Source organism: Agelaius tricolor, unplaced genomic scaffold, assembly GCF_023055355.1.
Source record: "Agelaius tricolor isolate 1412-34295 unplaced genomic scaffold, bAgeTri1.0.p SCAF_118, whole genome shotgun sequence".
Classification (NCBI taxonomy): Eukaryota; Metazoa; Chordata; class Aves; order Passeriformes; family Icteridae; genus Agelaius; species Agelaius tricolor.
In genome coordinates this window covers 245,043-272,839 of record NW_027269378.1, presented here as the reverse complement: position 1 = coordinate 272,839, position 27,797 = coordinate 245,043, and the positions used below count along the sequence as shown (strand labels likewise).

The 27,797-nt window shown below is 58.3% G+C and overlaps 3 protein-coding genes across 6 annotated transcripts; all 3 read right to left on the bottom strand.

Moving 5' to 3' along the window:
* Window positions 1-424: 424 nt before the first annotated feature.
* NXF1 (nuclear RNA export factor 1) lies at window positions 425-9,195 on the bottom strand. Its single transcript, XM_071419885.1, has 9 exons — window positions 9,099-9,195; window positions 6,919-7,105; window positions 5,959-6,082; window positions 4,597-4,680; window positions 3,703-3,807; window positions 2,342-2,422; window positions 1,622-1,691; window positions 1,426-1,514; window positions 425-577 (listed from the first exon to the last, which is right to left on the bottom strand). Exons 1-9 carry the CDS (start codon window positions 9,130-9,132, stop codon window positions 440-442), a joined length of 912 nt encoding a protein of 303 aa, XP_071275986.1. The 5' UTR covers window positions 9,133-9,195; the 3' UTR covers window positions 425-439.
* A 128-nt stretch (window positions 9,196-9,323) lies between these two features.
* On the bottom strand, window positions 9,324-18,000 carry STX5 (syntaxin 5). The gene is made up of 11 exons (XM_071419883.1): window positions 17,721-18,000; window positions 17,367-17,565; window positions 16,863-16,936; window positions 16,408-16,463; window positions 15,833-15,903; window positions 15,619-15,735; window positions 14,768-14,824; window positions 14,284-14,359; window positions 12,860-12,960; window positions 12,658-12,779; window positions 9,324-10,802 (listed from the first exon to the last, which is right to left on the bottom strand). Exons 2-11 carry the CDS (start codon window positions 17,547-17,549, stop codon window positions 10,643-10,645), a joined length of 1,017 nt encoding a protein of 338 aa, XP_071275984.1. The 5' UTR covers window positions 17,550-17,565; window positions 17,721-18,000; the 3' UTR covers window positions 9,324-10,642.
* A 1,237-nt stretch (window positions 18,001-19,237) lies between these two features.
* Window positions 19,238-26,745, bottom strand: NAA40 (N-alpha-acetyltransferase 40, NatD catalytic subunit). Of its 4 annotated transcripts, XR_011677797.1 has the most exons (10): window positions 26,562-26,745; window positions 24,268-24,363; window positions 24,034-24,086; window positions 23,003-23,098; window positions 22,111-22,272; window positions 20,855-20,938; window positions 20,351-20,428; window positions 19,906-19,938; window positions 19,737-19,810; window positions 19,427-19,563 (listed from the first exon to the last, which is right to left on the bottom strand). XR_011677797.1 is itself a non-coding variant. In XM_071419887.1 (8 exons), the coding sequence occupies exons 1-8, from the start codon at window positions 26,565-26,567 to the stop codon at window positions 19,552-19,554; spliced, it is 576 nt and encodes a 191-aa protein (XP_071275988.1). In that variant the 5' UTR covers window positions 26,568-26,745; the 3' UTR covers window positions 19,238-19,551. The 4 variants fall into 4 exon arrangements, 2 of the variants coding, with proteins under 2 accessions (XP_071275988.1, XP_071275987.1); XR_011677798.1 differs by having other exon boundaries at window positions 19,737-19,938; XM_071419887.1 differs by lacking the exons at window positions 19,737-19,810; window positions 19,906-19,938 and having other exon boundaries at window positions 19,238-19,563; window positions 22,122-22,272.
* Between the last annotated feature and the right edge of the window lie 1,052 nt (window positions 26,746-27,797).

Here is a 27,797-nt window from a genome sequence, read left to right as displayed (position 1 = left end):
GACACCTGGGATAGACCTGGGGACACCTGGGGGCATCTGGGATAGACCTGGGATACACCTGGGGCACACCTGGGCACAGCTGGGGACACCTGGGGACACCTGGGGTACACCTGGGGACACCTGGGGACACTGGGGACACACCTGGGACACACCTGGGGACACCTGGGGGCATCTGGGCACACCTGGGGGCACTCGCTGGGGCTCCCAGAGGGTCTCAGGCAGGGCTGGGGGGTCCCAGGGAGGAATTTGGGGTTTTAGGAGGGAATTTGGGGTCCCAGGGGGGGATTTTGGGGCAGTCCCAGGGGGTTTGGGGGTCCCAGGGGGTCCCAGGGGGGGATTTGGGGGGGATTTTGGGGGGTCTCAGGGTGGGATTTTGGGTGGGATTTTGGGGGGGTTTTGGGGGGTTTTGGGTGGGATTTTGGGGGGGTTTTAGGGGGTCTCAGGGTGGGATTTTGGGGGTCTCTCCCCACCTCGTTCCTGACAGGTCGAGCACTTTGAGCGCCGGGGCCTTGAGGGGCAGCTCGGCCAAATCATCCAAACGGAACAGGCGGTTACTGCCCAGGTTCAGGGACTGCAGCTGGGAAACGGGGCAAAAAACGGGGATTTTGGGGAAAAACGTGAGATTTGGGGGGAAAAATGGGGAAAAATGGGGAAAAATGGGGAAAAATGGGGAAAAAATGGGGAAAAATTGGGCAAATCACCCAAAGAGAACAGGTGGTTACTGCCCAGGTTCAGGGACTGCAGCTGGGAAACGGGGCAAAAAACGGGGATTTTGGGGGAAAAATGTGAGATTTGGGGGGGAAAAATGGGGATTTGGGGGAAAAACGGGGGGGAAATGGGGGAAAATGGGGAAAAATGGGGAAAAATGGGGGAAAATGGGGAAAAAATGGGGAAAAAAGGGGAAAAAATGGGGAAAAATGGGGCAAAAATGGGGAAAAAATGGGGCAAAAATGGGGGGAAAATGGGGAAAAATGGGGGAAAATGGGGAAAAATGGAGCAAAGATGGGGAAAAATGGGGAAAAAATGGGGCAAAATGGGGCAAATCACCCAAAGGGAACAGACAGTCACTGCCCAGGGTCAGGGACTGCAGCTGGGAAATGGGGCAAAAAATGGAGATTTTGGAGAAAAACGAGAAAATGGGGAAAAATGGGGAAAATGAGGAAAAAGTGGGGATTTTTGGGAAAAACGGGGACACAGGTGGGAAATGGGGGAGTTTGGGGGGAGAAATGCAGAGTTTTGGGGGAAAATCCAGGGAGATCCAGGGGGAAAATGGGGATTTAGGGTGGAAATATGGGGGGGAAAAATGGGGATTTTGGGGGGGAAATGGGGGGAAAAAGTGGGATTTTGGGGGAAAATGGGGGGAAAATTGGGATTTAGAGGGTAAAAGTGGGGATTTTGGGGGCACTGGGGGATGTGGGGCCGCACCTCGGGGATGTTGTCCTCGATGATCCTCAGCACCACCCCCATGGAGCTGCGCTGGTTCAGCACCACATCGATGCTCTGGGCCACCAGGTCTGGGGGCACAGAGGGGTCAGGGGGTCCTGCAGCCCCCCCAGGATCCCCCAGAGCCCCCCAGGATCCCCCAGAGCCCCCCAGAGCCCCCCAGAGCCCCGGGGCTCACCGGGGTCCACGCGGAGGCTCTTGAGGTCCAGCGCCTTCTGGGAGCCATCGTAGCGTTTGCTCATGCACAGCTGGGAGAGAGGGAGGGGTTGGCACCAAAACTGACCCAAAACTGACACAAAACTGAGCCAAAACTGAGCCAAAACTGACACAAAACTGACACAAACTAAGCCAAAACTGAGCCAAACCTTCCTGAGGGTCTGGTACCAAAAACTGAGCCAAAACTGAGCCAAAACTGAGCCAAAACCATCCCAAAACTGAACCAAAACTGACACAAACTGACCCAAACCTTCCTGAGAACCTGGCACCAAAAACTGACCCAAAACTGACTCAAAACTGACCCAAAACTGAGCCAAACTGAGCCAAACATTCCTGAGAGTCTGGCACCCAAAACTGACCTAAAACTGACACAAAGTGACCCAAAACTGACCCAAACTGACCCTAACCCTGACCCAAAACTGACCCAAACCTTTCTGAGAACCTGACAGCCAAAATTGACACAAATTGACCCAAAACTGACCAAAAACTGACCCAAACTGACCCAAAACCATCCCAAAACTGATCCAAACCTTCCTGAGAGCCTGGCACCCAAAACTGACCCAAACTGACCCAAACTGACCCAAACTGACCCAAACTGACCCAAAACTGCCCCAAAACCATCCCAAACCCTCCCAGGCCTCCCCAGACCTCCCCAAACCCCCCCAGGGCTCCCCCCGGGCACCTTGAGCTGCTCGATCTCCTCGGGTTTGAGTTCGTTCTGCAGCGACTGCGGCGGCGCCGAGGAGTTGATGACGATCACGACCTGGGCGGGGCAGGGGAGCCCTCGTTGCCATAAACACCACCCCAAAATCCCAAAATCCCATCCCAAAATCCCCATCCCACAAACCCCATCCCATCCCACCCTCATTGCCATAAACCCCACCCCAAAATCCCAAAATCCCATCCCAAAAACCCCATCCCACCCTCATTGCCATAAACCCCACCCCAAAATCCCAAAATCCCATCCCAAAAACCCCATCCCACCCTCATTGCCATAAACACCACCCCAAAATCCCAAAATCCCATCCCAAAAACCCCATCCCACCCTCATTGCCATAAACACCACCCCAAAATCCCAAAACCCCACCCCAAAATATCCCATCCCAAAAACCCCATCCCATCCCATCCCATCCTCATTGCCATAAACCCCACCCCAAAATCCCAAAATCCCCACCCCAAAATATCCCATCCCAAAATACCCTACCCCAAAATCCCATCCCAAAAACCCCACCCCAAAATCCCAAAAACCCCATCCCAAAAACCCCATCCCATCCACCCTCATTGCCATAAACACCACCCCAAAATCCCAAAAACCCCACCCCAAAATACCCCACCCCACAATATCCCATCCTATCCATCCCCATCCCACCCTCATTGCCATCTGCCCCACCCCATAAATCCCAAAAACCCCACCCAAAAAACCCCACCCCGCAAATCCCATCCCACAAACCCCATCCCATCCACCCCATAAACCCCACCCCACAAATCCCGTCCCACTCCATAAATCCCATCCCATCCATCCCATTTCACCCCCATCCCAATCCCATCCAACTCTCCTCATCCATCCCAATGATCCCATAAATCCCACCCCCAAACCCCATCCCCTAAACCCCACCCCATCCCATCCATCCCACAAACCCCATCCCATCAATCCCATCAATCCCATCCGTCCCCTGAATCCCACATCCCACCCCAAAAATCCCATCCCATCCCATCCCATCCCACCCCACAAATCCCATCCCATCAATCCCATCAATCCCCACCCCACCCCACAAATGCCATCCAATCCAATCCCATCCCATCCCATAAATCCCATCCCCTAAATCCAACCCCACAAATCCCATCCCATCCCATCCCATCCCACCCCACTCTCCTCATCCACAGCATGGATTCCATCCCCTCGATCCCATCAATCCCATCCATCCCATCAATCCCAGCCCCAAACCCCACCCCAGACCCCCCAAACCCCCCAAACCCCACCCCAGACCCCCCAAACCCCACCCCAGACCCCCCAGACCCCACCCCAAACCCCCCAGTCCCCACCTTGTAGTTGTCCCTGTCGGTGATTTTGCGCGACACCTGCTTGAGGGCGCTGGCCGTGGTCGCGTCCTCCACGTAGAACTGGGCCCGGTTGTGGTCGTAGTGGAACTGCAGGGGGACAGGGCCCCGAATCACCCCAAAATCTCCCCAAAATCTCCCCAAAATCACCCCAAAATCACCCCAAAATCTCCCCAAAATCTCCCCAAAATCTCCCCAAAATCACCCAAAAATCACCCCAAAATCTCCCCAAAATCTCCCCAAAATCTCCCCAAAATCACCCCAAAATCACCCCACAAAATCACCCGAAAGGGACCCCAAAATCACCCCACAAAATCACCCCACAAAATCACCCCAAAATCTCCCCAAAATCACCCCAAAATCACCCCAAAATCACCTCAGAATTACCCCACAAAATCACCTCACAATCCCCCCAAAATCCCCCCAAAGTCACCCGAAAGTGACCCCAAAATCACCCCACAAAATCACCCCAAAATCACCCAAAATCACCCCACAATCACCCCAAAATCATCCCCACAGTCACCCCAAAATCTCCCCAAAATCACCCGAAATGACCCCAAAATCACCCCACAGTCACCACAATCCCTCCAAAGTCACCCCCGGATCTGGGGCTGAAATGGGGCCCCCTGGGAAGCCAAATCCGCCCCAAAATTCCCCCAAAATTCCCCTAAAATCCCCCTGGGATCTGGGGCTGGAACAGGGCCCTCCTAGGACCCCAAAATTCCCCCAAATTCTCCCGAGATCCCAAATTCCCAAATCCTCCTGGGATCCAGGGCTGGAACGTGGCTCCCCTGGGATCCCAAACCCCCCAAATCCCCCAAATCCCCCCCAAAACCCCCAAATCCCCCCCAAATCCCCCAAATCCCCCCGAGCACCGACCTCGACGGGGGTGAAGGGGACGCTGCAGAGGTTCTGGATGGAGCTCAGCAGCCAGGACTTGTCGTATTTCTTCCCATAGGGGATCTGTGGGGTCACCCCGTGGGGTGAACGGGAAATGGGGAAAGGGGGAACGGGGATGAAATGAAAGGAGAGGAAAAAGGAACGGAAACAGCAAAGAGAGAAAAACGGGAGAGGGAAGGGAGGGAGGAGTGAGGGGAGAGGGAGAGCAGGGGGGGATGAGAGCAGAGCTCAAACTCCGCAACCCAATCCCAACCTTGATCCCAATCCCAATCCCAACCCCAATCCCAACCCCAACCCAACCCAATCCCAACCTTGATCCCAACCCCAACCTTGATCCCAACCCCAACCCAACCCAATCCCAACCCAACCCAATCCCAACCTTGATCCCAATCCCAACCTTGATCCCAACCCCAACCCAATCCCAACCTTGATCCCAATCCCAATCCCAACCCCAATCCCAACCCCAATCCAACCCCAACCTTGATCCCAATCCCAACCTTGATCCCAATCCCAACCTTGATCCCAACCCCAACCCAACCCAATCCCAACCCAACCCAACCCCAACCTTGATCCCAACCCCAACCTTGATCCCAATCCCAACCCCAACCCTGATCCCAATCCCAACCCCAACCCCAACCTTGATCCCAACCCCAACCCTGATCCCAATCCCAACCCAATCCCAATCTCAGCCCAATACTGACCCCAATCCCAATCCCAACCCAACCCAATCCTAAACCAACCCAACCCCAACCCCAATCCCAACCCTGATCCCAATCCCAATCCCAGCCCAATACTGACCCCAATCCCAACTCCAATCCCAACCTTGATCCCAACCCAACCCCAATCCCAACCCAATACTGACCCCAATCCCAATCCCAACCCCAACCCCAACCCAACCCCAATCCCAACCCCAGCTCTTCCTGATTTCTGTGCCCAATCCCAAATCCCAGCGCTCCAAACCCCAGTGCTCCCCACCCCAATCCCCCCCATTCCTCTTCTCATTCCCATTCCCTCAATTCCCAATTCCATTCCCATTCCCCATCCCAATCCCAAACCCGTTCCCATCCAAATCCCACCCCAATTCCATTTCCACCCCAATCCCTGCTCCCACCCCATTATGGGAATCCCTGTCCCCATTCCCATCCCCGTTCCTGTCCCTGTTCCTGTCCCCATTCCCGTTTCCCAATCCCCGTTTCCCATTCCCGTTTCCCGTTCCCGTTCCCGTGATTTTGAACCAGCTCCTCCTGCCCCCGTTCCCATCCCCATTTCCCGTTATCCATTCCCATTCCCAATCCCATTCCCAATCCCCGTTTCCCATTCCCAATCCCCGTTTCCCGTTACCGTGATTTTGAACCAGCTCCTCCTGCCCCCGTCCCGGCCGGTGCCGCCGCCGCGCTCCCCGGGCTCCCGTTTCACCGTGATGTTGATGTTGGCCAGGCGGCCCGAGCGCGGCGCGTACGGAACACTGGGAACGGCGGGAAAATAACGGGAATGGAGGGAATGACGGGAATGATGGGAATGATGGGAATGGAGGGAATGAAGGGAATGATGGGAATGATGGGAATGATGGGAATGGTGGGAATGATGGGAACGATGGGAATGGAGGGAATGGCAGGAATGATGGGAATGGTGGGAATGATGGGAATGGAGGGAATGGCGGGAATGGAGAGAATGATGGGAATGGTGGGAATGGTGGGAATGGCAGGAATGGAGGAAAAATAACGGGAATGGTGGGAATGATGGGAATGATGGGAATGACGGGAATGATGGGAATGAAGGGGATGGTGGGAATGATGGGAATGATGGGAATGATGGGAATGATGGGAATGACGGGAATGATGGGAATGATGGGAATGATGGGAATGGTGGGAATGGTGGGAATGATGGGAATGCAATCAGTCAGCCAGGAACAACACCAGGAATAACCCTGGGAACAGTGGGAATAATGGGGACTGTGAGCCGGGAACAACACTGGGAATAACCCCGGGAATAACCCCGGGAACAACGGGAATGGTCAGCCAGGAATAACCCCGGGAATAACAGGGAATAAGGTGGGAATAACACGGGAATAACCCCGGGAATAACCCAGGAGGAGCCAGGAATAACCCTGGGAATCACCCTGGGATCAGCCGGGATCCATCAGCCGGGAATGACCGGGACGAGCTGGGAACTGCCCCGGTAACCCCCGGTAACCCCCGGTAACCCCCGGTAACCCCCGGTAACCCCTGGTAACCCCTCTGGGACAGCCCCCCCGGTAAGCCCCGGTCCCCCCGGTCCCCCCGGTGTCCCCCCGGCACTCACTACCGCCCGCGGGGCCCATCGTGCGCCTCGGCCATGGCGACGTCGCCGTCGTCGTCGTCGTTGCGGGCGCGGCCGCGGGGGCGGCCCCGGGGCGTGACCTCGCTGTACATCTTCCCCCGGAACGGGCCCCGGCCCTTCCGCCGCCGGCCCCCCGGGAACGGCCGGGAGCCCACCCGGTCATCGTGCTCTGGGAACGGGGATAACGGGGATAATGGGAATGGGATAATGGGAATAACGGGAATGGGAACGGCCGGGAGCCCACCCAGTCATCGTGCTCTGGGAACGGGGATAACGGGGATAATGGGAATGGGATAACGGGAATAACGGGAATGGGAACGGCCGGGAGCCCACCCAGTCATCGTGCTCTGGGATGGGGATAACGGGGATAATGGGAATGGGATAATGGGAATGGGAATGGGAATGGGAGCCCACCCGGTCATCGTGCTCTGGGATGGGGATAACGGGGATAATGGGAATGGGATAATGGGAATGGGAATGGGAATGGGAGCCCACCCGGTCATCGTGCTCTGGGAACGGGAATAACGGGGATAATGGGAATGGGATAATGGGAATGGGATAACGGGAATGGGAACGGGAGCCCACCCGGTCATCGTGCTCTGGGATGGAGAGAATGGGGATAATGGGAATGGGATAACGGGAATAACGGGAATGGGAACGGCCGGGAGCCCACCCGGTCATTGTGCTCTGGGATGGGGATAACGGGGATAATGGGAATGGGATAATGGGAACGGGAATGGGAATGGGAATGGGAATGGGAACGGCCGGGAGCCCACCTGGTCATCGTGCTCTGGGATGGGGAGAATGGGGATAATGGGAATGGGATAACAGGAATGGGAATGGGAATGGCCGGGAGCCCACCCGGTCATCGTGCTCTGGGAACGGGAATGGGAACGGGAATGGGAACGGGATAATGGGAATAACGGGAATGGGAATGGGAACGGCCAGGAGCCCACCCGGTCATCGTGCTCTGGGAACGGGATAATGGGAATGGGAACAGGAATGGGAACGGCCCCCAACACGGTCACCGTGCTCTGGGGAGAATGGAACTGGGAATGGGAATGGGAACGGGAATGGGAACAGGGATGGGAATGGGAATGGGAATGGGGACACTGGGAATGGGAATGGGAATGGGAACAGCCCCCAACACGGTCATTGTGCTCTGGGGGTACCAGGAATGGAACCGGCAAGGGGGAGATGGCACCGGGACACCGGAGATGGGAACGGGGATGGAACCGGGAACAGGACGGGGATGGAACCGGGGATGGGAACAGGGATGGGACCCGGGAATGGCACCGGGCTGGAACCGGGACCCAGAACGGGAACGGTAGCAGGGACAGGAACAGGGACAGCACCAGGACCCGGGAACGGCACCGGGAACGAGACCAGGACAGAGAATGGAACCGGGGACGGGGATGGCACCGGGAAAGGGAACGGGGACAGCACCGGGACCCGGGGACAGCACCGGGAACGGGAATAGGACAGGGAACGGGAACAGGAATGGCAGCAGGACCGGGGATAGCACCGGGGATGACACCGGCACCGGCACCGCCTTCCCGGCCCGCCCTCTCCGGCCCCACCCCCGCCCCCCCGAGGCCTCCGGGACACCGGGAGCAGCCCCGGGACCGGCACCGGGCTCTCCCCCGTTCCAAGCTCCCCATCCCGGACCCCTCACCGGGCACCGCGACTCCGGGAGCACCGGGAGCGGCCCGGTCCCGCTCCACAGCCTCATACCGGGCACGGCTACCGGCATGGGGACATCGGTACCGGCCAAGGGTTCCCTCCCGCCGTGGGGTCCCTCCGGCAGCGCTGCCGGTGCCGTTCCCGTTCCCCTCCCCGGTGCTCCCTCCGCTCTCCCGGTTCCCCCGGTACCGTCACCGAGTCCGGGGTTCTCTCCCCTCCCGGTGCCGCTCCCGGTCCCGTTCCAAGTTCCGGTGTCCCCCCTCCGTTCCCGGTACCGTTCCGCGTTCCCCGTTCCCGTGCCCCCCCTCCCCTCCCGGTACCGCCCCCCCCATCCCGGGCCTACCGCCACCCCCGGGCCTGCCCCGCCGCGCTCCCTCCCGGTCCCCTCCGCCAGCCGGGGCTGCCCTGGGGCCCCTCCCCGCGTTGCCCCCGGTGCCCCTCGGTGCCCTGGGAGCCCCCGGTGCCCCCGCCCCGCTCACCGCTGTACCCGCCCCCCTTCCCCTCCTCCGCCATCGCCGCCGCCGCCGCGGCCTCCCCGCCGCGCGTCCCGCTGACGTCACTTCCGCCCCGCCGCCTCGCGCGCGCACGCGCAGTGGCCACAACTGCCCCCCCCCCCCGCCCCCCCCATTTCCTGCTCCGGAGCTCGCGGGTTCGAATCCCGGCCCGGGAGGAAAAAAACAAAACAAAAAAAAAAAACACAAAAATCGGGGTTCGGGGGGACCCCGGGTTTATTGGGGGGCTCGGGGGGGCTGCACCGCCCCCCAAAGGCTCCCCTGGGAGCCCCCAGACCCATCCCCGGCGGTCCCAAGGCTTTACCTGGGGGGGGGGTCTGTTCCCACGGGGGTCCTGCAGCCCCCCCGGGGGCAGAAATGGGGACCCCGGCCCCTTTTGGGGGTCCCCAGGCCCATTCAGGGGGTCCTCAGGCCCATTCTGGGGGTCTGCAGCCCCCCCCAGTAAATTAATGGGGTCAGAAATGGGGTCCCCAGCCCCCTTTTGGGGGTCCCCGCCCCTTTTGGGGGTCTGCAGCCCCCCCAGAGGGACCCCAAACCCTTTATTGGGGTGTCCCCCCCCCATTTTTGGGGGTCCCCAGCCCCTTCTGGGGGGTCCTGCACCCCCCCAAGGGTCACGGAGTTCACAGACCCCTCCCCCCCCCAGCCCCGGGGGTCTCACGGCTGCAATTGGGGTCTCCACCCCCCTTGGGGGGCCCCGAACCCCCCCAGAGGATCCCCCAGCCCCTTTTGGGGGTCCCCAGCCCCGTTTTGGGGTCCCCTGCTCCATGGGGAGGGGTCCCAGAGCATTCCCAAAATTCCCAACCCCCACCAAGGGTCCTGGAGACCCCCAGGAGGGGAAAAGGGGGGGTCCCAGGAGGGTTTTGGGGCGAATTGAGGGGATTTTGGGGAATTTTAAGGAGATTTTGTGGGGTCTTGGGGGGATTTTGGAGAATTTTTGGGGATTTTAGGGGGATTTTGGGACATTTTGGGGTGCCCTGATGGGAATTTGGGGCATTTTGGTGAGTCCTGGGGGATTTGGGGCAATTTTAAGTGATTTTGAGTGGATTTTGGGGCATTTTGGGGGGATTAGGGGGGATTTTGGGGTGTCCTGAGGGGTTTTGAGGGGATTTTGGGGAGTTCTGGGGGGTTTTGTGCAATTTTAGGGGGATTCTGTGGGATTTTGGAGCATTCTGGGCTGTCCTGGGGGAATTTTGGGGCCTTTTGTGGGATTTTGGGGCATTCTGAGCTGTCCTAGGGTGGATTTTGGGGGCATTTTGTGGGATTTTGGGGCATTCTGAGCTGTCCTGGGGTGGATTTTGGGGGCATTTTGTGGGATTTTGGGGCATTCTGAGCTGTCCTGGGGGGCATTTTGGGGCCTTTTGTGGGATTTTGGGGCATTCTGAGCTGTCCTGGGGGGCATTTTGGGGCATTTTGTGGGATTTTGGGGCATTCTGGGGTCCCCAGCCCCGTGTCCGTGTCCGAGCCCCGCGGGGCCGAGTCCGAGCGGGATTTTGGGGTGAGAAGGAGCAGATTCAGGCCAGGAAGACGACGAAGACGATGAAGAAGACGATGAGGATGAGGAAGATCTTGACCAGGAGCCAGCGGTTGGACGAGACCGACTGGAAATATTTGAGGATTTCGCTGTGAGCGGCCTCCACGTTCAGCTGAGCGTCCTCCACGCTGGAGTCGATCCTGGGGGAAAAAAGGGTCAGGAGAGGGGGAAAAAATGGGGGAAAAATGGGGAAAATTTAGGGAAAATTTAGGGAAAATTTAGGGAAAATTTAGGGAAAATTTGGGGGAAAGTGACAGGAAAATTGGGGGGGGGAGTTGGGGGAAAATTGAGGGAAAAAATGAGGAAAATAAAGGGGAAAAAAGAGAAAAAAATGAGAAAAAAATGAGAGAAAAAAGAGAAAAAATGAGGAAAAAAAGAGAAAAAAAATGAGGAAAAAAAGAGAAAAAAATGAGGAAAAAATGAGAAAAACGAGAAAAAAATGAGGAAAAAATGAGGAAAAAATGAGGAAAAAAGGGAGAAAAAAAGAGAAAATAAAAGAGAAAAAAGAAAAAAAGAGAAAAAATTAGGAAAAAATGAGGAAAAAATGAGAAAAAGAATGGGGGAAAAATAGGTAGGAAAATCAGTGGAAAGGGGAGGAAAGGGGAGAAAATTGTGGGGAAATGGGGGAAAGTTGGGTGAGACGTGGGAGAAAAATGGGAAACAAATGGGAGAGAAATGGGGAAGAAATTGGGGAAAATTTGAGAGGAAAATTGGGGGAAAATTGGGGGGAAAATGGGGGGAAATGGAGGAAAAATGAGGGAAATTCAAAGGAAATTTTGGGGAAATTTTGGGGAAAAATGACAGGAAAATTGGGAGAAAAATAACAGGAGAATTGGGGGAAAATTGGGGGGAAAATTATGGGGAAAGGGGGGAAACCTTAGGGGATAAAAGGGGAAAAAAATGGAAAATTCGAGGGGAAAATTGGGGAGAAAATTGAGGGGTCAGGGAGGGGAAATTTGGGGGTCAGAGAGGAGAATCTGGGGGTCAGGGAGGGAAAATTTGGGGGATCAAGGAGGGGAAATTTGGGGTCCCAGAGAGGGAAGGTTTGGGGGATCAAGGAGGGAAAATTTGGGGGATCTGAGAGGGAAAATTTGGGGGATCAAGGAGGGGAAATTTGGGGGATCAAGGAGGGAAACTTGGGGTCCCAGAGAGGGAAAGTTTAGGGGATCAGGGAGGGGGAATTTGGGGTCCCAGAGAGGGAAAATTTGGGGGTCAAGGAGGGGAAATTTGGGGGATCGGAGAGGGAAAATTTGGGGGATTAGAGAGGGGAGACTTGGAGGAGTCGGGGATGGGAATTTGGGGGATCAAGGAGGGGAAATTTGGGGTCCCAGAGAGGGAAAATTTGGGGTCCCAGAGAGGGAAGGTTTGGAGGTCAAGGAGGGGAAATTTGGAGGTCAAGGAGGGGGAATTTAGGGTCCCAGAGAGGGAAAGTTTGGGGGATCAATGAGGGGGAATTTGGGGTCCCAGCGAGGGAAGGGTTGGAGGTCAATGAGGGGGAATTTGGAGGTCAAGGAGGGGGAATTTGAGGGCTCAGAGAGGGAAAATTTGGGGGCTCAGAGAGGGAAAGTTTGGGGGATCAAGGAGGGGGAATTTGGGGGATCAGAGAGGGGAATTTGAGGGATTAGAGAGGGGAGATTTGGAGGAGTCAGGGATGGGAATTTGGGGGATCAGGGAGGGGGAATTTGGGGTCCCAGCGAGGGAAGGTTTGGGGTCCCAGCGAGGGAGGGTTTGGAGGTCAATGAGGGGGAATTTGGGGTCCCAGAGAGGGAAAATTTGGGGGATCAGGGAGGGGAATTTGGGGTCCCAGCGAGGGAAGGTTTGGGGGATCAGGGAGGAGGAATTTGGGGTCCCAGAGAGGGAAGGTTTGGGGGATCAGGGAGGAGGAATTTGGGGTCCCAGAGAGGGAAGGTTTGGGGTCCCAGCGAGGGAGGGTTTGGGGTACCAATGAGGGGGAATTTGGGGTCCCAGCGAGGGAGGGTTTGGTGTTTTTGGCACCTCTGGATGGTCTCCTCCTGCTCCTTGACCATGTGTGCCAGCTGCTGGAAGATGGAGCCCAGCTCCACGATGGTGGACTCGATGTTCTGCATGGTGTCCGCGCGGCTCTGGATGTACGAGTCCTGCCGAGGGCCAGGCTGCTGGGGCTGCCCCAAAACCGCCCCTTTTTGGGGTGATTCTGGGGGCTTTGGGGGGTCCCAACCTGCTCATCCAGGAGCTGCAGCTGCTGGCTGGCCCTGGGGTCCATCTCGATGGCCACGGCGCCCGAGGGATGGGGCTCGGCCTGGAGCACGGCCGGGCTGCCTGCGAGGGAAAGGGGGGAAAACATGGGGCTAAGGATGGGAAAAGGCACAATTCCTGCCTCAGGATGGGAAAATGGCACAGCTGGCACCTCAATCCTGGCAAAATGCACCATTCCCGCCTCAATCCTGCCAAAATGCACCATTCCTGCCTCAATTCCCACCTCAGGACTGGGAAAATGCACAATTGGCACCTCAGGGCTGGGAAAATGCACAATTCCTGCCTCAGGATGGGAAAAGGCACAACTGACACCTCAATCCTGCCAAAATGCACCATTCCCGCCTCAATTCCCGCCTCAGGGCTGGGAAAATGCACAATTGGCACCTCAGGATGGGAAAAGGCACAATTCCTGCCTCAATACTGGGAAAATGCACAATTCCTGCCTCAGGGCTGGGAAAATGCACAATTGGCACCTCAGGATGGGAAAAGGCACAATTCCTGCCTCAATACTGGGAAAAGGCACAATTCCTGCCTCAGGGCTGGGAAAATGCACAATTCCTGCCTCAATTCCCACCTCAGGGCTGGGAAAAGGCACAATTCCTGCCTCAATACTGGGAAAATGCACAATTGGCACCTCAGGGCTGGGAAAATGCACAGTTCCTGCCTCAATCCTGGCAAAACTCACAATTCCCAGCTCAATTCCCACCTCAGTCCTGGCAAAATGCACAATTCATGCCTCGATCCTGGCAAAATTCACACCTGGCCCCTCAATCCTGCCAAAAATCACAATTCCCACCTCAACTCCCACCTCAATCCTGCCAAAATTCACACCTGGCACCTCAGTACTGGCAAAATTCATCATTCCCACCTCAATTCCCATCTCAGTACTGGGAAAATGCACAACTGGCACCTCAATCCTGCCAAGGTTCTCAATTCCCACCTCAATCCTGCCAAAATGCACCACTCCCAGCTCAATCCTGGCAAAATTCACACCTGGCCCCTCAATCCTGCCAAAATTCACAATTCCCGCCTCAATTCCCACCTCAATCCCCTCCAAATTCCCAGTTCCCGCCTCAATCCTGCCAAAATTCACAATTCTCAACTGAATTCCCTCAAAATTCCCAATTCCCCCCCCCTAAATTCCCCCTTCTAAATTTGGAATTCACCTCAATTCCCCCCCAAAATTCTCAATTCCCACCCGAATTCCCCCACAACGTTCCAACCGAATCCTCCCGAAATTTCCATTTCCCCGCCTGAACTACCTCAAAATTCCCCAAAAAATTCCCCCAAAATTCGCTTTTTCCACCCCGAATTGCCTTTTTTTCCCCTGGAATTTCCCAAAATTCCCCTTTTTCCTCCCAGAATTCCCAATGCCCCGGCTCTCACTGAGGTTGTTGGCGGCCAGGGCCGAGACGGGGGCGCGGGAGAAATGCTCGCGACGGCTGCGCTGCTGCTTCAGGTTCTGGGGAGAAAATGGGGAAATGAGGGGAAAAGGGAATAAAAATAGGGGGGAAATGGGGGGAAAATGGGGGGAAAAGGAAATAAAAATAGGGGGGAAATAGGGGGGAAATAGGGGGGAAAAGGGAAATAAAAATAGGGGGGAAATGGGGAAATGAGGGGAAAAGGGAAATAAAAATAGGGGGGAAAATGGGGGGGAAAAGGGAAATAAAATAGGGGGAAAATGGGGGGGAAATGGGGGGGAAAAAGAAATAAAAATAGGGGGGAAATAGGGGGGAAATAGGGGGGAAAAGGAAATAAAAATAGGGGGAAAATGGGGGGAAACGGGGGGAAAAGGGAAATAAAAATAGGCAGGAAATAGGAGGGAAAAGGGAAATAAAAATAGGCGGGAAATAATGAAATTTTTTCTCACCTCTGTCCGCACCTCCAGCACGGATTTGAAGTCGTTGGACATCGAGGCCAGTTTGGACTGGGGGGGCACAGGGGGGTCAGGCTGGGGGTCCCCAAAGGCCCCCTGAGCCCCCCAAAGCCCCCCAGAGCCCCCCAAAGGTCCCCAAATCCCCCCTGAGCCCCCCAAACGCCCCCACCCCAATTCCTGGGGATCCCACGCCCCAATTTTCAAACCCATCCCCCCCAATTCCTGCAGACCCCAACCCCCGATTCCTGCAGACCCCAGCCCCAAATCCCAGGGATCCCCACCTCAATTCCTGAAGACCCAAACCCCCAATTCCCGGGGACCCCCACCCCAATTTAAGGGGATCCCAACCCCAACACCTGGGGACCCCCAGCCCCACCTGCAGCGCCACAAAAACGCTGCTGGAGTGGGGGGCTCAGGGGGGGTTCAGGGGTTCCAGGGATGGTTCAGGGATGGTTCAGGGGGTCCCAGAGCCCCCAGCCCCACCTGCAGCGCCACCACCACGCTGTTGGAGTGGGGGGCTCAGGGGGGGTTCAGGGGTTCCAGGGATGGTTCAGGGATGGCTCAGGGGGTCCCCAAGCCCCCCAAAAGCCCCCAGCCCCACCTGCAGCGCCACCACCACGCTGTTGGAGTGGGGGGCTCAGGGGGGGTTCAGGGGTTCCAGGGATGGTTCAGGGATGGTTCAGGGGGTCCCCAAGCCCCCCAAAAGCCCCCAGCCCCACCTGCAGCGCCACCACCACGCTGTTGGAGTGGGGGGTTCAGGGGGGCACAGGGAGCACAGGGATGGTTCAGGGGGTTCAGGGATGGTTCAGGGATGGCTCAGGGGGTCCCCAAGCCCCCAGCCCCACCTGCAGCGCCACCACCACGCTGTTGGAGTGGCTCTGGAGGTGCCTCCCGGGCGGGCCCCCCCGTGCCCGCAGCAGCTCCTGCAGTTGGGCGATTTGCTTGTTGAGGCTGCCGATGTCCTGGGGAGGGGGCACAGGGTGGGGGGGGGTCAGGGCAGCCCAGCACGGCCCTGGCACCCCCGGGGGGGCAGGGAGAGCCCCCCGGAGCCCCCCGGACCTGTTTGATGATGTAGGTGAGCTCCTCGATCTCCACGGATTTGTCATCGAACAGGGACTTGCGCTTGGCCACTGCGGGTGGGGTCAGGGCGAGAACGGGGACCCCAAAAACGGCCAAAACCACCCCAAAAATACCCCAAAACACCCCAAAAACACCCCAAAAATACCCCAAAAACACCCCAAAAATACCCCAAAAAATACCCCAAAAAACACCCAAAAAATACCCCAGAACACCCCAAAAAACATCCCAAAAACACCCCAAAAAACATCCCAAAAACTACCCCAAAAACACCCCAAAAAACACCCCAAAAAACACCTCTAAAACACCCAAAACCAAACAGAGACTGCCAAAAATAAACCCAAAAACACACCCGGGGACCCCAAACCACACAGGGACCCCAAAAAACACCCAGAGAACCCAAAAAGCACCTAGAGACACCCAGAGACCACCCAAAGAGGGCCAAAACTACCCCAAAACCCGCACAGGAACCCCAAAAACCACACACAGAGCCCAGAACCCCCCCAGGACCCCCCCAAATCCCCCCAGGACCCCCCAAATCCCCCAGCCCCACTCACGCAGCGTCAGCTTCTCCAGTTTGGCGAAGGTGTTGCTGAGATCCTTCCCAATGCGCCTGGGGAGGGGGCACGGACCAGGCTGGGGACCCCCCAAAACCTCCCGGGGACCCCCCCAAACCTGGGGACCCCTGCCCCAATTCCTGAGGATCCAACCCCCCCCCGATTTTCCTCCCCCTGAGGATCCAAACCACCCAAACCTGGGGACCCCAGCCGCAATTCCTGAGGATCCAAACCCCCCCGATTTTCCTCCCCCTGAGGACCACAACCCCCAATTCCTGGGGATCCAAACCCCCCCAAACCTGGGGACCCCAGCCCCCATTTCCTGGGGATCCAAACCCCCCAAACCTGAGGACCCCAGCCCCAATTGCTGGAGATTCCAAACCCAATTCCTGAACCCCCCCAGGACCCCCCAAGCCCCCTCAGGACCCCCAAATCCCCCCAAGCCCCCTCCTCACTTTGCCATGAGGCTGAACTCGCTGCGCTGCCGCCCCGGCCCGGGGGCTGCTCTGCCCACCTGGAGCCCCCCGACCTGGGGAGGGGAAATGGGGGGGTCAGGGGGGGTCAGGGGGACCCCCAGGGTGGGCAGGGGACACAGGGGGGGCCGGGGGGGGCATTGGGGGAGCCCTGAATGAGGCAAAGGGGGTGGGGGGGAGGGGGATTTGGGGACCCCCCCAGTGAGGCAAAGGGGGAGATTTGGGGACCCCTGGGATGAGGGGGGGAGGATAAATGGGGGAGGAGCTGGGGGGATCTGGGGACCCCCGAAATGAGGGGGGGAGGGGGATTTGGGGACCCCCGAAATGAGGGGGGGAGGGGGATTTGGGGACCCCCCAGTGAGGGCTTAGGGGGATTTGGGGACCCCTCGGTACGACCAGGAAGGGAAAACGGGGGAGACCCCGGGATGGGGGGACAGGAGGGGGGATCTGGGGTCCCGTCGGGGTCCCGGGGTGTCCCGGTCCCACCTGCCGTCCCTGCAGCGATTTGCAGGCGAACAGGAACTCCTGGGTCCTGTCGCGACACGACATGACGTCAGCGGCCGGGGGGGGCTCCGGTGGCGGGGGCAGGGCCGGGGCTCGGGGGGGCCCCGGGGGCTCGGCCTGGGCCGGTTCCCGCTGCCTAGGCCCGAGCCGGCGGCGCGCCTGCATCGGGGCTCATCGGGGCCTGCGCACCGGGAGGCACCGGGGGGAACCGGGAGTTACCGGGGGGGCACCGGGGGGGGCACCGGGAGGGCTCCGGGCCCGCCCCGCGCACCCGGACCCCCCCAACCCGGGGTCTCCGGAGGGTCCCGGGCCCGCCCCGCCCCCCTCGCCCCTCACCGCGGGCTCCGGAGCCGCCACCGGGAGCACCGGCCGCGCTGACGTCACCGCCACGTCCCTTCCGCCGGAAGTGCGGCCCGAACCGGAACTGAACCCCCAAAACTTCCGGGAGGGAACTTTCGGTGCGAGGCCGCGCCCCAACGAGGGCGGTGCGTGGGGAAACCGCGCCCATAGCAACAGGACCCGCCCATGACAACGCTTGGAGCGGCTGGGGAATGGCGGGAAAGGAGCAGGCCCGCCCCCAAAAGCGGAGCGGGAATTGAGGGTCCGAGCCCCGGTACCCCGAGAACACCGGAATGGCGAGGCCACGCCCCCGACAGCAAACCCCGCCCTTGATGACAAACCCCGCCCACTGCTTTGGCCCCGCCCCTCACAAACCCGCCCATAGCACTGCCCCCGCCCATCACATTAAGCCCCGCCTCCCGGTTTATTTGCTGTGCTTGCTCCGCCCCTAACAACAAGCCCCGCCTTAGCAACCCCCGCCCACCGCCCCCCGAAACGGCGCCGCTGCCCGTGACGCCATCAGTGACGTCACAGCCCGGTTCCGGTGCGGCGGGACGGACTCGGAGCGGCTCAGGCGGAATCCGCGGCCTTTATTGAGGCGGGGGAGGGGTCGGGGGGGGGTCCCATGGCGGGGGCGGCGCCTCCCGGTGGTCCCGGCGCTGGTCCCGGTTCTGGTCCCGGTGCTCGGGGGTTGGGGGGGTCCCGGTGGGGCTGGTCCCGGTGCGGCGGGCCCGGTTCACTCCTCCTCCCGTTTCTTGTAGTCCTGGATGTGGCCGAGCACCCAGGCGGCGGGGACGAAGAACGAGGCGAACACGGCGGCCAAGCCCAGCACGGTGTCCTGAGGGCGCAGCGCCGTTAGAACCGGAGCCGCCCCCCCCGCCAAGGTCACCCCGCGCCCGCCGCCCCCGCCGCTCCCCCGAGCTCACCCCGGTGCTCACGGGGCTCTGCGCGGGCCCCGAGCGGATCCAGCGGGGGGCCGGGCCCGGCCGGGCCGCGGAGCGCAGGAGGGAGCGGGCGCTGAGGGCGGCGAGCGGCATCATGGCGGCGCTGGCGCTGCTCTGTGACGTCACTTCCGGCGCGCGGAGGTTGTGTTTTTAGGACCGCCCTGCCCGTTTAACCACGCCCCCTCATTAACAAAACTCAGTCATAACGGTCGTAGCGTATAGAACACGCTTCATTAGCATAGTCCCGCCCCTTATTAACATAATTCAAGCATAATGCTTGGTGTGTGTAGACCACGCCTCTCATTAACATAGTCCCACCCCTCTTTAACATAATTCAGGCATAACAACGCTTGTAGCATATAGACCATGCCTCTCATTAGCATAGCACCGCCCCTTATTAACATAATTTAGTAATAGCAACACTCGTGTATAGACCACACCCATCATTAACATAATTCAGGCATATCAATGCTTGTGGTGTATAGACCATGCCTCTCATTGCCATAATTTGTTGCATACAGATCACGCTGCTCATTAGCATAGCCCCGCCCCAACACAATTAAAGCCTCATTAAAGCTTCCTCATTATTTATTTAATTATTTATTTATCCCGTACAAACAAAACGCCTGAAAAAAAAACCAACAAAAAATTCAGAAAAAAAAACCAAAAAAAATTCAAAATTCCCCTCCCACCCCAAAATCCCAGATCCGGGGGTGGGGGGGGGTTTAGGGGGGTTTTTGGGGGTGTTTTTGGGGGGGTCTCAGTGGCAGCAGCCGGCGCAGGGGCCCCCCCCGGGGTGGGGGTCCCCGAATCTGGTGCTGCGGCTCAGGATCTCGTAGGAGGAATCGTCCCCACAGCAGCCGGAGACGCTCGGGGAGGAGGCGTCAACCTCGAACCTGGGGGGGACAGGGGGGACCCCAAAATCAGCCGGGACCCCCCCCAGTGTCACCCCAGAGTCACCCGGGACCCCCCCAGTGTCACCCCCAGGTCGGTATTGGGGGGGAGGGGAAAGGGGCAGCACCCAAAAAAGGGCAAAACGTCCCCAAATGTGGGGGTCCCGAGCACCCACCTCAGCCTGAGCCCCCGCCCACTGCAAGGACAGGCACAATGTCCCCGTGTCACTGCTGTCACCTCCTGTGTCACCTCCCTGTCACTGTGTGTCACCTGCCCGTGTCACTGCAAGGACAGGCACAATGTCACCTCCCTGTGTCACCTCCCTGTGTCACCCCCTGTGTCACCTCCCCGTCACTGTGTGTCACCTGCCCGTGTCACTGCAAGGACAGGCACAATGTCACCTCCCTGTGTCACCTCCCTGTGTCACCCCCTGTGTCACTGCAAGGACAGGCACAATGTCACCTCCCTGTGTCACTGCAGTGACAGCCGTGTCACACTGTCACCTCTGTGTCACCTCCTGTGTCACCTGCCCGTGTCACTGCAAGGACAGGCACAATGTCACCTCCCTGTGTCACCTCCCTGTGTCACCCCCTGTGTCACTGCAAGGACAGGCACACCACTCTCTGTGTCACCTCCCTGTCACCCTCCCTGTCACTGTCACCTCCCTGCGACCCCCTCTGTGTCCCCCCCTGTGTCACTGGTGTCACGTCCCTGTGCCAGCCCCGTCCCCCGTGTCCGTCTGTCCCCTCTGTCCCCTCTGTCCCCCGTGTCCGTGTGTCCCTCACTCACTGCAGGGCGTCTCTGAAGAACTGCAGGGCTCCGTGGTTGTGCTTGAACACCGTCAGCATCACCTTCTTCATCTGTGTGCTGAGCGCCCCAAAACTGGGCTAATTCACCCCAAAAACTGCCCCAATTCACCCCCAAAACTGCCCCAAATTCACCCCAAAACTGGGCTAATTCACCCCAAGAACTGCCCCAATTCACCCCAAAAACTGCCCCAAATTCACCCCAAAAACTGCCCCAAATTCACCCCAAAAACTGCCCCAAATTCACCCCAAACCTGCCCCAAATTCACCCCAAAAACTGCCCCAATTCACCCCCAAAACTGCCCCAAATTCACCCCAAAAACTGCCCCAATTCACCCCAAAACTGCCCCACATTCACCCCAAAAACTGCCCCAAATTCACCCCAAAAACTGCCCCAGTTTCACCCCAAACCCCCCATATTTTCCCCCAAACCCCCCCAAACTCCCCCATTTTTCCCAAACCCCCCCGAATTTGCCCCATTTCTCACCTGTTGGCCACGAGCTGCAGGATCTGCAGCAGGAACTTGCCCAGGCCCCGGCGCCGCACGCGGCTCTCGAGCTGCACCTCGTAACTGGGGAGCCCAGAGACCCAAAGCTGAGAGATTTCACCCCAAAACTGACAGGGTTCAGCCCAAAGACCCAAAGCTGAGAGATTTCACCCCAAAACTGACAGGGTTCACCCTAAAACCCGCGGATTTCACCCCAAAAACTCCCATCACACCTGGAGAAAAACCCCGAAACTCCCAGATCTCACCCCAAGACCCCCAAAACCCACGGATTTCAACCCAAAAGCCCCAGATTTCACCCCAAAACTTGTGGGTTTCACCCCAAAAACCCCAGGATTTTACCCCAAAACTCCCAGATCTCACCACAGATTTTACCCCAAAACCCCCGAAACTGAGAGATTTCACCCCAAATTCCGCTCTCACCAGTAGAGCACCTCGTCCCTGCACTCCATGGACTTCCCACGGGGCAGAGAAACCCCAAAACTCCCAGATTTCACCCCAAAACTCCCAGATTTCACCCTGGATTTTCCCCCAAAACCCCAAAATCCCTGAATTTCACCCCAAACCCCTCCCACCAGTAGAGCACCTCGTCCCTGCACTCCATGGACTTCCCACGGGTCAGGGAAACCCCAAAACTCCCAGATTTCACCCCAAAATCCCGGTATTTCCCCCCAAAATCCCGGTATTCCCCCTCTCACCAGTAGAGCACCTCGTCCCTGCACTCCACATTGAAGCAGAAGCTGCTGAAGGCCATGGGGCAGGGAAACCCCAAAACTCCCAGATTTCACCCCAAATTCCCGGTATTTCCCCTCTCACCAGTAGAGCACCTCGTCCCCGCACTCCATGGGCTTCCCACCGGTCAGGGAAACCCCAAAACTCCCAGATTTCACCCCAAATCCCCGAATTTCACCCCTCTCACCAGTAGAGCACCTCGTCCCCGCACTCCATGGACTTCCCACAGGGCAGGGAAACCCCAAAATCCCCGAATTTCACCCCAAATTCCGCTCTCACCAGTAGAGCACCTCGTCCCCGCACTCCATGGACTTCCCACGGGTCAGGGAAACCCCAACACTCCCAGATTTCACCCAAATTCCCCGAATTTCACCCCAAATTCCCCTCTCACCAGTAGAGCACCTCGTCCCCGCACTCCATGGACTTCCCACGGGTCAGGGAAACCCCAAAACTCCCAGATTTCCCCCCAAAATCCCGAATTTCACCCCGAATTTCATCCCTCTCACCAGTAGAGCACCTCGTCCCCGCACTCCACGTCGAAGCGGAAGCTGCTGAAGGCCACGGGCCGCGCCCCCGGCGCCTCGCGGGCCAGCAGGAACCAGGAGCGCTCGTCCCGCAGCTCCGCCCGCTTCTCGCGCTCCTTCCAGCCCCACTCGCTCTGCTCGTACCTGGGCTCGGGAACGGGGGGGAAAACGGGGATTGGGGAGGGAAATGGGGGATTGGGGAGGGAAAATGGGGGTTTGGGGCAAAAAACGGGGATTGGGGGGGGAAAAACGGGATTGGGGGGAAAAATGGGGGTTTGGGGAGGATAAATGGGGGTTTGGGGCAAAAAACGGGATTGAAGGGGGAAAAAAATGGGGTTTGGGGAGGAAAAATAGGGGTTTGGGGAGGAAAATGGGGGATTGGGGCAAAGAATGGGGGTTTGGGGGTGGAAAAATGGGATTGAGGGGGGGAATTGGGGGTTTGGGGTAAAAAACAGGGGTTTGGGGACGAAAATGGGGGTTTGGGGAGGAAAAATGGGGGATTGGGGCAAAGAATGGGGGTTTGGGGCAAAAAATGGGGGTTGGGGGAGGAAAAATGGGATTGGGGGGGGAATTGGGGTTTGGGGCAAAAAGCAGCAGGGGATGGCAAAGGAAACCACCAAAAATTTGGGGGCAAAAAAAAAACGGGGACCTGGGGGGAAAAAGCCAGGAATTTGGAGGAAAACCCTAGGGATTTGGGGGAAAACCCTCAGGATTTGGGGTAAACAGAAAAACCCCAAGGATTTTGGGGAAAATCGTGGCAAAAACCAAGGTGGGAAATTCAAAGCACAGGAACCAAGGGAAATTGCAGGGGGAAAACCCCAAATGTGGGAATTCTGGGGGATGAAAACCCATCAGGGTGGAGAGGGGCACTCACAGGCTCTGCATGTTGGCCTTGGTCAGCTCAAAGGCCCAGTCCAGAGTGGACGGCTCCAGGCCGGACACACGGCAGCACTCGATGGACACGTCCAGCCTGGGGACAGACGGACACGGGGATGGGGACAGTGTGGGGACACCGTGGGGACACCATGGGGACACTCAATGGACACGTCCAGCCTGGGGACAGACGGACACGGGGATGGGGACAGTGTGGGGACACCGTGGGGACACCATGGGGACACTCAATGGACACGTCCAGCCTGGGGACAGACGGACACGGGGATGGGGACAGTGTGGGGACACCGTGGGGACACTCGATGGACACGTCCAGCCTGGGGACAGACGGACACGGGGTGAGGGACACTGTGGGGACACGTCCAGCCTGGGGACAGACGGACACAGGGTGAGGGACACTGTGGGGACACTCGATGGACACGTCCAGCCTGGGGACAGACGGACACGGGGTGAGGGACACTGTGGGGACACGTCCAGCCTGGGGACAGACGGACACAGGGTGAGGGACACTGTGGGGACACGTCCAGCCTGGGGACAGATGGACACGGGGTGAGGGACACTGTGGGGACACTCGATGGACACGTCCAGCCTGGGGACAGACGGACACGGGGTTGGAGACACTGTGGGGACATCATGGGGACACCATGGGGACACTCGATGGACACGTCCAGCCTGAGGACAGACGGACATGGGGTGAGGGACAGTGTGGGGACATCAGGAAGGGGCTCAGGGACACCATGGGGACACTGGCATGGAGCTTGGGGACACTGGAAACAACCACAGGGACATTGGGAACACCCTGGGGACACCCAAAGTGGCCTCGGGGACACCGGGAACGGTCTCAGGAACCTCAGGAACGCTCTGGGGACACTCTGGGGACACTCTGGGAACACTTTGGGGACACCAGGATCAGCCTGGGGAGCCCGTGATGCCCGTGATGATGCCCCTGATGCCCTGTGATCCCCGTGATCCCCCTGATGATGCCCCTGATGCCCGTTGATGCCCGGCACTGACCCGTTCCTGTCGTACTTTTTGAACACCGGGAAGGCCTCGAGGGGATCTCGGAGCTGCAAGAGAGCAGAGAGGGGCAGCAGCCCTGGGCACTGCCAGGGCTGGGACAGGGCCTGGTTCCAGGGCTGTGCCCATGTCCTGCCCGGTTCCTCAGCCATGCCAGGGCTGTGCCCGTGCCCTGCCTGGTTCCAGGGCCTGGTTCTGCCCGTGCCCTGCCCCTGTTGGTGCCACACTCACTTTGTTGGCAGCCTCCACCTTGGCACACACGGCTGCCATGGCCGCGCGCTCCTCCAGCCGCCGCTGCTTCTTCTCCTTGGCCCTGCTCGACTTCCTCTGGGGGAAATGCACCAAAACACTGAGAACTGGCACCAAAATACCAGGGATTGGCACCAAAACACTGAGAACTGGCACCAAACACTGAGAACTGGCACCAAAACACTGAGAACTGGCACCAAACACTGAGAACTGGCACCAAACACTGAGAACTGGCACCAAACACTGAGAACTGGCACCAAACACTGAGAACTGGCACCAAAACACTGAGAACTGGCACCAAACACTGAGAACTGGCACCAAAACACTGAGAACTGGCACCAAACACTGAGAACTGGCACCAAACCAACAGGGACTGGCACCAAAACACTGAGAACTGGCACCAAAACACTGAGAACTGGCACCAAACACTGAGAACTGGCACCAAAATACCAGGGATTGGCACCAAACACTGAGAACTGGCACCAAAACACCAGGGACTGGCACCAAATTGGCACCAAAAGACCCGGGATTGGCACCAAAACACCAGGGACTGGCACCAAAACACCCAGGATTGGCACCAAACTGGCACCGAAAGGCCGGGAATTGGCACCAAACTGGCACCCAGCCCTGCCCAGCCCTGCCCCCACAGTCATTAATGATCAGATTTAATATTAATGCTATTAAAGGCCATGAGTGTGGAGCTGCAGGTGGGGAGTGTCCCAAAATCTCGGGGAATCAAGGGGTTTAGGGATCAAATCAGTGCTGAAGTTTTAGTGACTGTTGCTGCTGGGGTGATGCACTTTGAATGGGAATTACCCCAAAATCTTGGGATTTTCTCATGAAGATAAAATCAGAGTTTTTAATACCTGTTGCTGCTGGGGTGATAAACTTTGAATGGCTTTTGCCCCAAAGTTTTGGGAGAAAAAAGGGTTTTAGGGATAAAATCAGTTGGATTCTTACTAATTAATGCTGCTGGGGTGATGCAGTTTGAATGGGAATTGCCCCAAAACCTTGGAGAAAAAATCTTGGGATTTTCTCTTAAAGATAAAATCAGTGTTGAGCTTTTAATAACTGTTGAGTTTTTAATAACTGGAGTGATGCACTTCGAAGGGGTTTTGCCCCAAATCTTGGAGGAAAAATGGTTTTAGGGATAAAACCAGTGTTGAATTTTTAGTGAGTGTTGGTGATGCACTTTAAAGGGGTTTTGCCCTAAAATCTTGGGGGTTTCAGGTGGGATAAGGGGGGGACAGCAGCCACACCAAGCTGCTCCTTGGGAGTGGTTTTTCCCAAATCTGAGAAGACTGGCACTAAAAATGTGGGTGATTTCACCCAAAATGAAATATCCTGTGGGGATCCCTCCAAATCTCCAAAGAGGGACTGGGATTCCTGAGCTTCGGCTCCTAAAAATTGAGTGAAGTGCACCCAAAAGCAAAGATTTAACAGGAAAAGCAGCGGGATGGGGACAGGGACAGGGTAAACATCCCTCAAAACCACATTTATCAGTGGGTTTGGGGGAATTAAAGTGGTTTTGGGGTTGGAGCAGCCACCACCTGCTGCTGGCTGGGATGGGGATGCTCAAATCTCCACTTTGGGGTCATTTTGGGGGAAAAACCTGGAAATTTGTCCAGCAGGGTTGGATGGGACATCATGAGAGGTGTCTGGGGAAGCACAACCCCAAATCCAACCTAGAGACCCCAAAACAGCCCCAAATCCAACCCAGAGACCCCAAAACAGCCCCAAATCCCCTCTAGTCCTGACCACTCCTCTCTACACAGCCCCAAATCTTCTGTAACAGCCCAAAATCCACTCAGAGAATCCCACATTTCACCGTGGGAACCTCAAATTCTCACGCAACATTCTAAAACCTTCACAGAATCTCCAAGAACCTCCGATAATCCCAATTTCCTCACAGCAGCATCCAGACCGCTCGCAGAGCCCCAAATGACCTCAAACAACCCCAAAACCTCACGGAAAGTCCTAAATCTCCACATAGGTGCCCCAAATCCCCTCACGGTAGCCCTGTCCCACCCCAAAGAGTCTCCCCATCCTCTGGGACGGTCCCAAATGCCCTCACGGAACCCCCGTGAGGCCTCGCGGTGACCTCCCAGCCCCTCGGACGACCCCAAATTCCCTCGCAGAACTCCCGCGTCCCCTCGCGGTGACCCCTCCACCCGTTCGGCCGGCCCCCAATCCGCTCAGCGGCGCCTCGCAGGCCCCACCCCTGTTCTGTTTCCCCTCAGGCCGAGCCCCCCCGGGCGCGGCGCGGCCCCGCTCACCCCCATAATGGCGGCGGCGGCGGCTCCTCACGGCGCGGGGGGCGCGGAGGGTCTGAGGGGACGCGCGCGGGGGGCGCGCTATTTATAAGGGGGGGGGAAAGGGGCGGAGCGCCAAGCGCGCGAGCCGGCGGCCGGCGGCCAATGCGCCGGCGCGATGGAGGAAAGGGGCGGGGCGATGGGGGCGGTGGTGCGGGCGGGGCCGCCGCGCGTGCGCGAAAGCGGAGCGGGAAGGGCGGGGGGGAGCGGGCGCGTGGCGGCGGCGCGGGGCGCGAAGGAAGCTCGGCGCTGATTGGCTGAGAGCGAAAAGGGCGGGAGCGCGGGAGGCCACGCCCAGTGCGCTGAGGGGAGTGGGGCCGCCATTGTGGGAGCGGGGGGCCCGGAGAGCCCGGTACGGCCCCACAGAGCTCGGTACGGCCCTAAACCGGCCCCACAGACCCGGTATGGCCCCACAGGGCTCGGTACAGCCCTAAACCAGCACCACAGACCCGGTACGGCCCCAAACCGGACCCACAAACCCAGTATGGCCCCACAGAGCCCGGTATGGCCCTAAACTGGCCCCACAAACATGGTACAGCCCCACAGAGCTCGGTACAGCCCTAAACCGGCCCCACAAACCTGGTATGGCCCCACAGAGCTTGGTACGGCCCTAAACCGGCACAAGAGAGCCCGGTATGGCCCTAAACCAGCACCAGAAACCCATTACGGTTCCAAACTGGCACAAGAGAGCCTGGTACAGCCCCACAGAGCTATTACGGCCCTAAACCAGCCCCACAAATCCAGTACAGCCCTAAATGGGCACAAGAGAGGCTGGTATGGCCCCACAGAGATTGGTACGGCCCTAAACCGGCCCCACAGAGCCCAAACTGGCCCTACAGAGCCCAGTATGGACTGACAGACTCCAGTTTGCCACACATGCCTGCCCCATAGCCCTCAGCCCACCCCATAGCTCTGCCCCATAGCTCTGATTGCCAGCTCTGATCCAGCCCCAAACCCTCCCGCAATGGGGTCACCCCACAGGACCCAGCAGGGCAGCCCCAGAGGGAAGGGGGTGACGGGGGATGTGGGGCAGCCCCACAGAGCGTGATGGAGGTGGGGACCCACAGAGGGACAGACCCCAGACCCCATAGGGGCAGCCACACACAGGGACAGACCCCAACTCCACATGGGGACAGACCCCAGACCCACACAGGGACAGACACCAACCCCACATGGGGACAGACCCCAGACCCACACAGG